The 15,506-nt window shown below is 36.4% G+C and overlaps 1 protein-coding gene across 2 annotated transcripts in view; it reads left to right on the top strand.

The window, feature by feature from the left end:
* Positions 1–15,506, top strand: part of SLC38A11 (solute carrier family 38 member 11) — a 48,160-nt gene that overhangs the window by 13,687 nt on the left and 18,967 nt on the right. For both annotated transcript variants that reach the window (XM_040972045.1, XM_040972046.1), the window contains one exon: positions 392–471. In XM_040972045.1, coding sequence (XP_040827979.1) covers positions 392–471 — 80 coding nt within the window. The remainder of the gene's footprint in view (positions 1–391; positions 472–15,506) is intronic.

Below are 15,506 nucleotides of genomic sequence, written 5' to 3'. Positions count from 1 at the left end.
GCAGGGGAGAAGGTAAGCTAAAGACAGAAGCATAAGTAGTTGCCAACATAGAAAAAGCACAAGTTAACACTAAGACAGGACCTGAAGACAAGCAAGACATGATTTCACTTTCACTTTTGTAAACTGAAAGTCTTTTGTATTTGACACGGGGAAAATGCTTAGATTCAAATCTCAAGATTATAATTGTTATATTTCACATTTGCTCACCCTCTGGCAGAGGGGGCAAGACGAAGAAGTTGTATGTCTGAGATCATTAACTACTAAGAACAACTGCATATTTGGATACAGGAAATCTATGTGAAAATTCACCTACGTAAAAGAAAAAACTCCTATTATTATCAATAAAGTAATGCTTTCTAAACTGACAATAATTTTACATATTCTTTTGCAGATCTCCTTTATTTCTACAGTTTTAACAACTATGATCGTTGGAATTGTGATGACAAGGGTAGTTTCGCTGGGTCCATACATGTAAGTGTCTGTTGGTGCTATTGTTTTAAAATTTAACACATTTAACTTTTGTTGTTACATTTGTTGCTCTTTGGTTTATCATAGATATTTATATGACATAGAATAAATGTCATATGTTGTTGTATAAATGTCAAAATATAAAGCAGTACTTCAGGGACACCATTCATCTTTAGTATTTCAAAAAATGAGTGAAATAAATACAAACAAGATAATTGTACTTATACATTTTTCAGTTGCATCTTGCAAAGCTCATGGCATTATACCAAGTGTGTATCATCATTTTAATAAGCAGTCCTAAGTACTAACATAAGCAAGGGGTTTTGAACAGTGAAAAACAAGAGCATAATAGAAGTATGCATTCCAAGGAAGAAATTATTTGTGACAAAGTTTATCAATTTAGGCTGAAATGAAGGTAAAGTAATGTAATATTTTCTCTTAAAAACGGAATGTTGCCACATTGCAGTCCACCTTTACTCTCCTCTATGATTATATTTTTAAAATAATCTTGTGCTTAAATCATCCATCATTTCTTAGCCAGTGCTCATGGCGGTGTTAATTTATTTTTAATGTTATTATTTGGCCAAGTAAAATGTTGACAAAATTGGCTCCCTCAATTTTGAAAATATGGCTCATTCTGGGAATGTAAAACTGCAGGTTCTGTTAATCTGAATTACACAATGTGTATGCTTTATTTATAGAATGAATTCACTATGTATGTAATGGGGACTTTATGCTAATAGCTCTAAGAAAACGTATAAAATGTGTCTGCAATACAAAATTGTCTCCTGAATAGATAAATAGAGTAGCTGGGAGTTTCCATTAAATCTTAATTATTTCTTCAATACTAAATAAGAATTAAAAAATTAATTTGCTACAATGTCTGGCACAAACAATGTGATTTTTTTTTTTTTTTTTGATGAATGGTATCTGCGAATGAAAGCAGAAAGGAACCCTAGTGAATAGTTTTATGTGTTGGTGCAATCTTCTGGGTAGTTGATGATTTCCTGTTGATTGGTAATTATTCTTCAATGCTACTTCATTTTCTACTGTACAGGCTTATGAGAAACTCCTTATTTCACCAGGAAAAAAAAATGCAAGCATTTCAGAATTTTGTTTGGTAATGCAGGATCTCTTGTCTAATTGCATTTGATGAATCTTCTCTTTGAAGCAACAAATGCCTATTTTTAGAAGACTTAAATTTTTAAAGTATGCATAACTTCAATGTTCAAGATAATTTTTCTCTCTAAATAATGTAACCTTGATTCTTAGTTGTATTACTGTGTGGATCAACCAACAGGAATCTCTGTTCTGCTAGTTCTGCAGTCAAAGATCAGGATGCAGCGGGATCAAGGCCTTGTGTCAGTGTGGCAGAGGCAATGTTCCTGCTGCATGCTCATGTGGCAAAGAGAGAAAACAGGCTCCAGGTGTCTGCTCACACAAGGGCACTAGTCCTACTGACAGGACCCCGGCCGTAGGTTTTCTTCCAACTGTGATGGTCTCCCAAAGATCTCCCCTCTCAATAAGATAACTTTGAGAGCTAGAGTTTCAACATAGAAGTGTAGAGGGAAATAATTCAGGCCATACCTTTACTAACTCTGAATTGCACACGATTCATTTCAACATGTCTATTTATTCTTTAAGTTAGTAAGCTGAGTGTCTATTTCCAGGTACTGTGCTGCATCCTGAGAAGAAAATGGAAAGGAAGGTCATAAACCCATACCCACTGCATGCTGCTCGTGATCGTTACAGAAAAGGGGTTTATGAATGTGCACTTTAGAATGTGTGCATGTACTGAAATATCACATTAACATCCATGCATATGTATAAATTTACATGTCAGTTAAAAATGATTTTTAAGGATTTATTTATTTATTTATTTGGAAGGCAGAATTACAGAGAAAAGGACAGAGAACAATTTTGTGTTCACTGGCTCACTCTCCAAATGACTGCAGTGCCTGAGGGTGGGCCAGGCAGAAACCTGGAACCTGTAGCTTCCTCCAGGTTTCCCTTGTGTGTGGTGGGAGCCCAAACATTTGGCTCATCTTGCTTTTCCTAGGCCATTAGCAATGTCCTGAATTAGAACTAGAGCAGCTAGTACATAAACTTAAAAAAATATTTTAAAAGAATAGCAATAATGGAATTGAGAAGTCACAAATGAAAAATTGTATAACCACTGACATCAATAGATGATTTTAGTACTAAGGGGGTAAGAATAACATTGAAGAAGAAAAAGTGTAGAAAAGTAGGTTTGTAACTAGTACAGGAAAAACGTTGGAGTTTGATGCAGTTTAAAATCTGAATGCCACTTTCTAGCAAGAGTGTGATTGTGGATCAGTTATCTTCACCTGCCAAGGTCCTGGGTGATAACGCGATTTCACAGAATTGTGTTGTGTGAATATTACCTATGGCACTATATGATGATTTGGGCTGTGTGGTGATAGTATCAGGGGTAGATGCATATGTCCAAACTTTTCAAGATGTTAAATTACATGTGGAATATTTTTGTATATCAATTATATGCCTCCCCCTCAAAAAATTTTAAAAGGAAAAAGAAGGGATGGTATGCTGTGAAAAGTGTCAAGTAGAAGCTTGACAGGGGAATGGAGACAATGCCAAGGAAGGACACTCGATAGTCTGCCCAGATCAGCTAGGGCTTCCTCAAAGCAGAAGTGTGATCTTTATATTTTGACGGATGAATTTGAATTTTTCCAGATAAATAGAAGAGTTAAAGATCTTACAGGCCCAGTAGAGGCATATAAAAGCATGAAAAACCATATTCCATTCCAGTGATACTTACTTAGCTTCTGTTGTGCTGATGCTCTGTTCCACTCTAGTTTTTAAAAGCTGAATTAACAGTAATGGAAAGACAATCAGAATGTTAAATAGAAACCAAGAAACAATTTTTGCTAATACTTTGTGTTTGAGACAAAACTAAATTTTTTAGATTTATATATTTATTTGAGAGTTACAAAAGAGCAAGAAACGGAGAGAGATCTTCTATCTGCTGTGTCACTTCCAGATGTCCGCACCAGCCTGAGTGGAGCCAAGCCAAAGGCAGGCTCTTCATCTGGGTCACCCGCTTGGGTGACAGGGATCCATTCACATGGGCCGTGGTCCACTGCTTATCCTAGGTCATGAACAAAGAGCTGGAGCAGAAGTGGAACACCTGTACTAAATGCTGGTGCCACAGGTGATTGCTCTACCTGCTGCTGTGTCACGATGCTAGCCCCTCAAAATTATTTTAGCTAAAGCTTTTTTATTATTGCAAATAATTCTAGAAAAAAAATCATTTGGTTGCTACAAAAGATCTTATAGATCAATAAATGACTGATAAATGTAATATCATAAGGAAATCCTGTGGAGGAAAGGCAGCTAATGATAAAAGTAAGCAAATTCATCCACAATTCCATGAGGAGACGGGAGAAAAGCATTGAAAATACTACCTGAAATGTTAACAGACTTGTTCTAGGACATGCAGTGAATTCCATTCTTTAACAGTTGATCCTGTAAACCAGAATCTTGACTTAAACAGAGTAAAACCACCAGTACACGTTTTAAATGACACAACCTTTCCAAAATTGAGCCAGATTTTGTTATTTTAATGGCTGTTTTGTGATCAACTTGCATGATTCATGCCACACTTTTTCTTACATTTATAGTGTTTTTACGCATAAAATGTCATGTGTGATACTATGATGAAGACAGAGATTTCTGCTCTCAATGGGTACACAGCTTCGTGGAAAATAGAAAGCATACAGATGGTTATCGTATAGACTGCATGTCATGGGACAAAGGAAAGAGGAAGGGGAGTCCACTTCCTGGTGAAACTGCATGAACTGATTTTATGGCCAAAGCAATATTTATTTCTGTTGTAAGCAAAAATGTTGTCTATACTTACCTAACCTAATATAGTAGTAAAATAATATTTTATCTGAGCCTTTGAAGTTTTGCTACTAACATATTATTTACTTAACTCTCCCAATATTTACATGTTAAAGAAGCATGTTTTATTTTAATACAATGCCACTTTGATTTCTGTTTGAATACTGCAAACAACTTGTGTTTGTACTGAATTACAACCAGGCTAACCAGATCTGGTCCTCAGTAGTCAGCAGGGTAGCTAGTCAGGCTTCTTTCTGAAAATGTAGTAACCATAAACAATCAGGATCCATAAAGCATGAGAAAGTCAATACTTCATGTGTGATTTCTCTCCGTTTCTGGTTCAAATAAATGATCAGAAAATCTGTTGTTTTTCACCAGGCTTTTAAAGCAGTTTTTGAAAAAGATCTTTAAACTCACTAACAGAAACGACGAAGGCCTGTAATGGCTACTGGTATTGACCTTGTTACTATGGAAACACATTTTTAGTGGTTGTATTTTAAAAATTAAGCACAATTCAATTTCCTTTTCCATAAGTCACAGGGCCATAAATCCTGCTTTTTGATATTATTTCAGATATCTCACAGCCCAATGACCTTCAGTTCTTTTGGAAATTGGATTCGGTTTTCATTGTATTTTCCAACCTTTCGCTTCCTAAACCTGAGGTGGCAAGACAATCTAATTGTTTCCAGAAAGTGTGCAAGAATAAAAATATAATAACATAGTCCTTCCATTTTCCTAACTAGGATGAGAGCTTTTATTGCTATGAAAACCTTCATTCAGTTTCTCATTAAAACGCATGCTTTAGCCTTAGAACAAAAACAGTAACACTTTTCAAGTTTACAATTCTTTCTGCCTTCATATGCCTTCTCTTTTACAACATTTTGGTGAACATTACAGTATTCTAAGTGTAACTCCAGGAAGTGTGTCTACATTTTGAACAGGCATGTATGCATATAAATGTCCTTCCTCAAGAATCTCAGGACATTTTTGGATCCATTCCAACCCTGAAATTCTGCAGTTTAGTGCTTCATATTAAAAAGGATTGGAGGAGGTAAAAAAAAAAAGGATTAGAAGAAATGAGGTAGGGGGTAGGCAAAGAAAGAACACATAGTTGTGGGACGTTGTTGACCTCAGATCCCTAGCGTTTGTGGACATGTAAAAGACAATGACAACGTAACAGATAATCGAATTATGGGCAAGTGCCATGGAAACAGATCAAACATTCTTAGTTCAGACTGTGTAGGCACAAAATACTTCAGGGTAAGATAAAGTAATGATATGCTGCTTGGAAAAAAAAGTGCATAAGCATTAGGTGGGTCAAAGAGGAAGAGTGATGGTAGAGAAAGGCTGGACGGTACTGTTGGCAGAAATGCGTGAAGTCTATAGACGTGATGAACATGACAGCAGAAGAAGCTCTAAGAGAAAAGATGCAATGCCATGGGAGTGGGGAGCAAGCATATAAAAGTAAAGTTCTCCCCTTAATAACATTCTCAAAAACCCCCTCTTGTTCACATGTTACTCTTTAAAATATACTGTCATCATGACTTTTAATAGCTGTCATAATACCTACCTTGAAAAACTGCTGAAAATGGCACTGTACACACCTACTGCTTTGCCGCTCTAACAAAATACTGCAAGCTGCGCCATTTATAAGCAGCAGGAATTTACTTGTCATGGTTCTGGAGGCAGGCAGCCTGATCAAGGGACTGGCATGTGGTGTCTGGTAAGGGCTGATCTCCATAGTGGAGCCTTCAATTCAGCTTCTTGTGGAAAGGGCAAGTGCTATATCCTGACTGGATAAAAGGAATGAAAGAGCAAAAAAGAACCAAACACACCCTCTCTAACCCATTTATCCGAGAGCTATTTCCCATCCATGAGAGTCTGGCTCAATGGCATCCCAAAGATCCTATGTCTTAATCCTGTTGTACTACAGATCATTTCAATGAAATTTTGGAGGGATTCAAAAATCGATCCTAGCACCACCATCTCCCACTTCCCCACTGCCACCAGCTTAACGGCTTCTGTTTCGGAGAAGTAACTAGGGTTTTGTTGATTTTGAGCTGAATGTTTTTTACAGTATAACAAAAATGAGTGAAGAGTGTTTTTTAGAGATCAAGATAAAAGGCAAGTTTTATGTGCAAGGTAACAAATTTCAGATTATTTTTAATTACAACATAATAATTTACCTAAATGAAATAAAATTAGCATACGGGAGAGTTATTTGTAACTCTATGTTTGCTGCTGCTTAATTAATAATAGCTAAGTGTCTATCAGTTGATGACTGGATAAACAAAATGTGCTATATATTCCCTATAGAATACTATTCCTATTCAGCCACGAAAAGACAAATTCTGGTTAGTTTTTGTTGCTGTTGTTGTTTGTTTATTTGTTTGTTTTTGCAAAATGAAAGCAACTAGAAATCACTGTGTTTAGTAACATAAGCTAGTCCCTTCCTAGCATTCCATAAAAAAAATTTTTTTTTCTGAAATGTGACAGGTGACACGTAACACAAAAAGAAATTGTAGGATTAACTTTGGGATTACATTGTTGTTTTTGTCATGATTATATTTAAGTGGAAATGTGGTCCTGTGGTCTTTCTGCTTTGTTGGACACTGACATTACTGCCAAATTAAACCTGCAAATTTGGAACATATTATGTCTGTGCAAATATCATTAAAGAGATGGAAAAGAAGGAAGGATATTGAGAGAAATAGCAGGGGAGTGTGGAAGATGTGATTGTGTTCTTGGAACTGTACATATGGGATGCATAAAATCTGTTCTCTTTATATTAAAAAAGAAATTTCTTAAGCAGAAGTCATCATAGACTTGATGACTTTGATTTTGTTTTATTTATCAAAGATTTATTTTATTTATTTGAAAGACAAAGTGCCAGAAGGAGAGACAAAAATGAAAAAGAGGTCTTCCATCCACTGGTTCACTTTGCAAATAGCAAAGACCAGGCCAAAGCTACGAGGCAGGAGATCCACCTGCCTTTCACATTGGCGGCAGGGCCCCTGCATGCCCCACTTGCCCAGGCATATTATTAGCAGGAAGCTGGCCCATTGGCAGAACAGTAGGAGTCTTGAACAGGCTCTCTGATAAAGGATGTCATGTGTGCTTCGTGGCTTAAACCACTGAGTCACAACCCCGGCCCCCGAAACTCAGTTTTGCTTTCACAACTCAAGCAACAGTGTAAGGAAAGATGGACTGCAAATACCTGGGCAGAGTCTATCTTAGCAGTCCTTCAGTCAAAACAATAACTGAAACGATGTAAGGCAAGGTTTGTAGAAACTAGGAAAAGGGAAATTTGAATTCATTTTGGAAAACTCAACAAATCCACAAGCATTAGTGCGAGAAGGAGACATCCAGAGAGTAAGTGCTTGCTAGGCGATAAATGATGATGCCAAAGTTTTCAGCTTGAACAACTAGGCCAGCAAATAGTCCAGAACTCACCTCCAAAATGAATGAAATGAAAGATTGTGCTCATTCATTGGGCATCCATTAAATGCCCTCTGGGTTGGTCACTTTTCTAGGTTTGGGGGCCATAAAGATCAATAGCACATTCCTTTATGAAGCTGCCCTACAGCTTACTGAGGTTGAGATAGATAGAAATAATCATAAGAGAAAACATCAGTAGACTACCAGTAGTTGCAAAGGGCACTGTGGCAATGGAGAAGGAGGGCCTTACCTTCATTAAAATTGTTTACTAGGAAAGGCAAAAAAGCTAATGTGGAAAGTATACTTATAATTTTAACAGTTTGATATTATATAATCCATCAGGGAAAGAATGAGAGAAAAATGGTAAGTTATCTAGACTTGGGAGATTTACTAATATTCACAAATGCTGGAATTTCAACTCCAGGATTTGGGAAGATTTGTGTATAGATAAGATACTATAAGAATAGGAGAAAAAAAAAAAGGTAAAGACAAGAGCAACCCAAGCAAACTTTCAAGGGGAAATATTGATCTGGAAATCAAATCTGAAAGTTTATTTACATTTACTATAAACTTACACTATGTTTTATGTCTATTTTGTTGGAAAATAATATTTAAAAAAATCTAAAAACTCATAGTTATTACAAGTTTTGTTTTCCATTTGAAAGTCAAAGAGAGAAAGACCAACAGAGATCTTCTAGTTAGTGGTACCTGGGGAGTCAACCTAGGATTTCTATGTGGGTGTCAAGGCCCAGGACACGTAAGCCATCAATGATGCCTCCCAGTGTACATATAAGCAGGAAGGGGAAATTTGTAGTAGAGCCAAACTCATACCAACACATTCTATTACGGGAAGTAGTCACTCCAAACTGTAGAACATACTCTTGCCCTAACACACATACTCCTAACAAGTTCTTTATAACACAAAGATGAAATGCTACCTACCCCCATTTGTTTGGTGCCTATTACTTCAACTGAAATAAATAACATCAACTTTCAAAGAGTTGAACAAGGAATTGGAGTCAGCAGTAAAGAAAAGTAAGTCAAAGGAAGAACAAAGAGATGAGTGTCCCAAGTGGCAAAAGAGAAGTACTTGCAGGTTTTTTGGTGCTAATCTGTGCTAGTTTTTTGTATGACTCATATAAAAAATTGTGGTTTGGTTAAAAAAAAAGCAGCATAATGTTTCATTCAAATTTAAATCAAACTTGGGTTTTAAGAAGCAAATGTGTTTTAAAAATAGATTTGTTTAGTAGTTGGGATGATTCCCAAGTATTTTCCTAAGCAGCTTTATATATTTAAACCATTTTGTCTAAAGAATAGAGTTGAATCAGCTAAGCTGGAGTGGGAGGAAGTGGCTGAGAGATATTAGCAGATCCTGGAGCCTATACAGGACATGAGCAGATCCACCTATCCGTGATAGCAGTTGTGTTGTGTGACAGGAAATGAGGGGTCTTTGTGTGCCACCCAAAACTCTTACATGCCAGATGTGTCTGGGCTCAGAGATTACTATCTAAAGCGCTCACAGCAAACACGTAAGCTGTGCCTGGCTCACCAAATTAGAAGGTGCTCTGTTTAGCCAGAGTGCAGAGGAGAGGCATGTTGACCTTTGATCCTCCTGGAGTCCAAGTTCCAGAGTTCCTGGTTCAGAAGCAATCACTTGGAAGCTTTGTCTTCATGACTGTGAAGACCAGAGATGTATTTGATAGGAGTTGGGGCCTATCAGGATCAGGTAAATCTGTCTTAGTCCCTGAGAGCTTTGAGAAGGGTATCTGTGGAAGGCAAAAGCTAAAATAAGGTCTAGTTTTATTTTACTGATGCTTTGCTTCTTGGTAACCAAACTTGGAAATTGGTTGTTTGTACCTATACCATGTAATCAGTGGAATTCTCTCTGGTATAAATCAGAAAAAATTAGTTCTCCATTGCGTTCAAAGAAAATTATTCACAGACAATAGACTCTCAAGACTTTATAAATGTGAGGTCACTTAACCTTGCAAAAATAAAATGCAGCACCTATAAATAACACCTGAAAGTGAAATTCCAAATTTCCTGGTTTAGTAGCAAACCTTCTCTTTATAGAAAGGCGGTACTAAGTGTTCAGTAAACTAACTTAAATGTTGTCATACCTAGTATTTTAGCATGTCAGTAATAAAATATGTTCTTTCCCAGTCTTTCCCTGAAATTAAATACAAAAGGAAAACATTTCGCATTTGGAATACCAACCAAGTAATACTTATGGAATTGGGAAGTTCTATAGCAAGCAAGAATAATCCTTAAGTTGTGTGTGCATGTGCATAGATAGAAATTTTTTAAAATGTACCTTTCTCACCACGTCCACACCAGCAGTTGGTTAGTGAAGTTCTGAATGCAATTTAAAAAGCTTTTACTTTCAAATGATTAGTTCAGGATGCTGCCTGGTGATTAAATAACTGAGTAATTTGGTTCTTCATTCATTTGAAATGTCAAATATTGTAAGGTTAAATGCAAGAGTTCTTAGAAAAATATAGACGTACAACTATAGTTACACAGCTAAAGCAGCACTTGCAGAGCTTAGTTGGGAAGACTGATGGCTGAGTAAAAATGTAAACTGCAATGAGATGAGCAATGTCAAATTTTTTGAGGTTTTATAAAATTGTTTTATTTGCTTACTTGCAAGGCAGAGACACAAAAAGAGAAGGCAGGCAAACGAGCTGAGCTCCCGTTTGTGAGTTTACTCCCTAAGTCCCCAGAGTGCTGGATCTGAGCTGAGGTTGGAGCTCAAGCTGGAAGCTGAGAACTGAATTCAGCCCTACTCTGCCTCTGGGGTTTTGCAACAGTAGGAGGTTGAAATCTAGTGCTAAAGCTGTGAATCAAACCCGTGTACTTTGATTTGGGATATTTTAACCAGCATCTAAACAGTTTGGTCAAGCACCTACCCCATACAGTTAAATGGTAAAGATTGCTGTGATTATAAAAAGCAAAAATGAATAATTTTTTTCTGTCTTTAGCAACGAAATTGCGCTTATGTCGATTATCAAGATTAATTAGTTATTCATCTTTTTCTAGGTTTTATTGTGGTAACATATATATAAAACAATAAATAGACCATATTAATCCATTTTTGATGTATGATTTAGCAATATGAAAAACATTCTTGGGGAAGGTATTTGGTGCAGCAGTAACAATGCTTGGGGTCCCTGCATCCCATATCATAGTAACTGAGTACAAGTTTCAGCTCTGCTTCCAATTCCCAACTTTCTGCTAATGTAAATCCTAGGAGGCATAAGATGATGGCTCAAGCAGTTGGTTGGATCTCTGCCACTCACATTGGAGACCCAGATTGCTTCTGGGCCCCTGGCCTGGTGGATGTGGCCATCTGGGACATGCACTAACAGAGCCGCTCTCTCTCTCTCTCTCTTTTTCTCCCTCTCCTCTGTTCTCTCTCTCTCCTTTGCTGCCATCTGATCACTATCAAGGTTGGTGTTTTTGATTTTTTCCTTTATGGGACTTAGTTTCTTGTTTCTTTGTATGCTTCATTATTTTGTTCTGTTTTTATCAAGGTGTATATTAAAATCTAACAATGTGATAATGCTGTAAATCTGATTATCACTGTTTTCTGAGGACTGATTTTATTAAGCAGCATGTATGTGTGTTAGAAAGTCTCTGTGCCATGGATCAGCCAAAGGAGTAGTAGATTGAGGATCTCTTCAGGCCTTTTTCTGACCTTCTCTTTCTCTTTAGTGATATATGATGACCTTCTGATTGTCCCCATATATATATAGTTATGTTTGAAGGCCACATTTTCCAAAAAGATTTTATATACTTTTATTTATTGAAAAGGCAGAGAAGCCAAGAGAGAAAAAGAAATAATCCTCCTTCCATGCACCCAAATGCCCAAAATTGCCAGACCAGGCTGAAGTCAGAAGCCCAGAACTCCATCCATGCCTTCCACTTAGGTGACAGGAGTCCAAGCACTGAGTCCATCAGCAAGCACCTGCACCAAAGCAGAGGCAAGACACCACACAGACACTCCAATATGGGATCTATGTGAAAATGCCTCAAAACACTGAGCCACGAAGTCTCCCCTGAGTTTGCAATCTTTAATGCTGTCTCTCAAAAGGAAAAAAAAAACAGAATGAACAGGAGGGAGGAGTGCAGGCCTTGAGAATTCCTTGGACATTAGAGGAATAATGATTTATAGCAATGGAAGGAAGTGCAGCAGGAAGTTGGGATTCACCTTTGTTTCTGCAGCTTCAGGATCAGACACAGCAGTCTGACTGCAGGCCTCTGATATTAGGAGGGCGTGAACTTTTGGGGCCCAACTTGGTTTTCTCAAGCTGGATGGATGTTCCTCCTATAACATATGCATGGCTATCGGGGCCAGGTTACTAAATTGCACTAAGAAATTAAATAGACAAAATTAGCATCAGTTAATTTTTGTTTATCATCTGTTTCTTTGAGAGTCACAACTTTCAACAGACTCAAAGTGAGTTTTATCAAACTGATCCTGCCAATGCAATTGTTGCCTTAAAGACAGAGTTTTAGTGCATTCTACTCCACTACTTGCTCAAAATTTTTCATTTGTTTATTTCTTTTTTTTTATTAATAAAATTTATTTTGATATTCTTTACATACTTAGTTAGAGTAAGAAGGTTCAAGGGCTACAGGAAAGTGGATAATACTAGTATGTTTTCCATATTGTTACCTTCATGTTTAAAAGGGGGTATTAAGGGAGAAGGCCCACCCAATTTCCCACCCTCCCCAAGTCCCGGGCATTTGTTTATTTTGTATAAGGTGTCTTGCCAGGTTCAAAATTCATTTTTCCTCAAAAAAATTATAAACATTATGATTAAAATGAAGTTTTCATTTTTGTGCCTTTGTAAGATCTTCATACCAAATTAAAACGTGCTATTACTACAATCATAACATAGGAAAGGAGAAAGCAGAGGAGGTCTCATCTAACTTAACTATCCACTGTGTACCTTTTTCTTTATTTTCTTATTTAACCTTATGTCTGATATGTAACCAGAATTACAAATGTTGTCTCTGGTCTACAGAAGAGGAAAAGGCTGGTGTCCACTGATATACCTTCCCAAAGTCATCCAGCTAGTAAATCATGAAGTTAAGACTTAAACTCAGCCTGTCTCACTCAAAGCCCATTTCTCCTTAATTTTAGGATATTGTATTCCTTAACAAATTCTCATAGTTATGAGAAACATTGTCTTTCATTTTAAAAAATTAAGTTCTAGCTGTCATTTATTAATGATGTTAGCCCCTATTTGGTCTGTATTTAGCAAATAATCATGTTAAATAAAAGGAGAGCATGGAGGACAAATGAGGCTAAAGAGTTTTTCCATTCATCAGCAGGTGATGTCATTTGCTGAAGAGACAAGACTGACCGTGGTGTGCTAAAATCAGGTGTACTGTTTCTAATTACACACTGCAGTCATCCATGCTGATAAACACTGCTGGCTTCAGTGCTTTAGGGAAAAGGAATTCAACACCATATCTAACGCAAGAATTACCTGGATAGTAATTCATAATTGGGCGTTTCCTCTGAAGAAAACTCTCCTTATTTTGGCAATGGAAATGCTCATGAAGTTTTATGTTAATTCATGTTTGAATTTGAGTAGTCAAGAGAAAATCATTCTCCAGTAAAAAAAGTAATTTGTAAATTATTAAAAATATTTTTTAAAAGTAGAACCTATATTATAATTTGATGATTTATAGTAACTATGTTTTATTGGCTCATATCTTAAGATATTTGACTACTGTATAGTCTTTTTTCTTCCCTATACCTTTACTTCTAATTACAATTTCAATTGAATTCTCCTGGTTTGTTTTCCTTGTGCTTAATTTGTAAATTCAAAAATATTTAGCACTCTTTGTAAGCAGATTAAAAACATTTCTGTTTATCGTTAGATATGACCCCTGCATTCCTCTGCTTGTCATTTAGAAAGTACCAGTGGTAAACAATAGGCTGAAACAGATCAGCTCCACCAAAGAAACAAGAAATCTCTTTCACTAATTTCTTAAACTCTTTTAAGCCATTACAAGATAATCCTGTTTTCTGAAACAAAAATCACCTACATGATTCTTTTTAATATCTGCATTGTCCTTTGCAGTAGCTACTTGACACTAGTGGTTTTTAAAATTAGACAAAATTAGAAATTAATTTCCCAGTCATACCCTCCAAAATTTCAAATGCTCGACAGTCATGATTGGTTAGTGACAATCACATTGAACAGCAGAGACAGCAAACATCTCTGTGTTACAAATGGTACTATTATACAGGCTGTTCTAGATTATGATATGAAATAAACAACAACGCAATTGACCCCTGTCTTTGTCTGTTCTCCATGTCTTCTGTTCAGTGACCATTATGGGGGGTTACATTGTGGTGCACAAATATTTGTTAAACACTGAATAAACTAGATGACTAGAAAACATATATATCCAGTTTCAGCTGTAGACTGTTTAGGAAAATTCAAGTCTAAAATTTAGGCTCAATACAGAAAGATTTCATGTAGAAAACATTGTACATCACATTAAAATCAGGGAGAACACACTTGAACTTCATCTTTTTGAAATACTTTGTTTATTTGAGATTTGATTAGCAACAGCTATCATATTCAAAAGCTCATTATTTTTTTTACCAAAAGCAATTACATTTAAATTAGTTTGATTCATGCTGTTTAAGCCTTTGTACTGTTTTATGCACTGATATGTTGACAGAAAAAGATAGTATTGTAAATTATTACTCTGCCAAAAAGTTACATTCTCTATTATAACTTTCTGCCTTCCTTCCCTCATTATTTTATTCCACATATTTTCATTGTAACACATTAGCATATGAAATTTAGTTGCTCTGTGCCTCCCAATTCTAGGATTATACCATTTTTCACTCTTTTGATATATGTTATCAGCAATATGGCTTGACACTGAGGTGTTTTTCAATATAAAGTTAACATAAATAGTACAGCAGTGAACACCGTTATATAGTTCTCTGTGGACACGTGTGGCTCTCTAGCCTAGGCATCTATCTATGCATGCATTCATTTGCTAACAAGCTTTGTTGACCTTGCCTTTTACTAGTTATTACCAAATTCATTTCCAAATTGCTTTACAATTCCCCTGCCAATAATTCCTCATTGTTCTTTTCCAGTAATTTATCATTATTGATGTTGTTGGGTTAGTTGTGAAATAATTTTGTTTTTATTTAAATATCAAATCGTTAAAAAAAAAAAGTGAGCAGCTTGGTATATATTGCTTAGCTATTCCCTTCCCTAACCATTGTTATTTGAGCCAATTCAAAGTCAGGAGCCAGGAGTTTCTTCCAGGTATCACACATGAATGTAGGGTTCCAAGGACTTGGGCCATCCTCCACTGCTTTCCTAGGCCACAGACAGCGAGCCAGAGCAGCAGTGGAACAGCCAGAACTCAAACTGGAACCCATATGAGATGCAGCATTGCAGGCAGAGGATTAGTGTGCTAAGCCACCACACTGACACCTCCATAAACCTTTTAAAGTACTTTTGCTATATATTTTGGAGACAGTGTTATTGAACACCCTTCAGCCTTTGGTTACAGTATTTTCAACTTCAATCATGAATATGTAATTTACTGTAGAATTTTGGTGGATGTTCCATTCAGATTAAAGTACTTCTATTTTATTAATAGCTTGCTCAGTATTTTGATCATGTGCTTTCTGGTATTTTGTACTAGTCAAGCTTTTTTCTCCA

This window comes from Ochotona curzoniae, unplaced genomic scaffold (assembly GCF_017591425.1).
Source record: "Ochotona curzoniae isolate NIBS_2020 unplaced genomic scaffold, NIBS_Ocur_1.0 contig_2210, whole genome shotgun sequence".
In the NCBI taxonomy this organism is placed as follows: domain Eukaryota; kingdom Metazoa; phylum Chordata; class Mammalia; order Lagomorpha; family Ochotonidae; genus Ochotona; species Ochotona curzoniae.
This window is presented reverse-complemented; position numbering and strand designations above follow the sequence as displayed.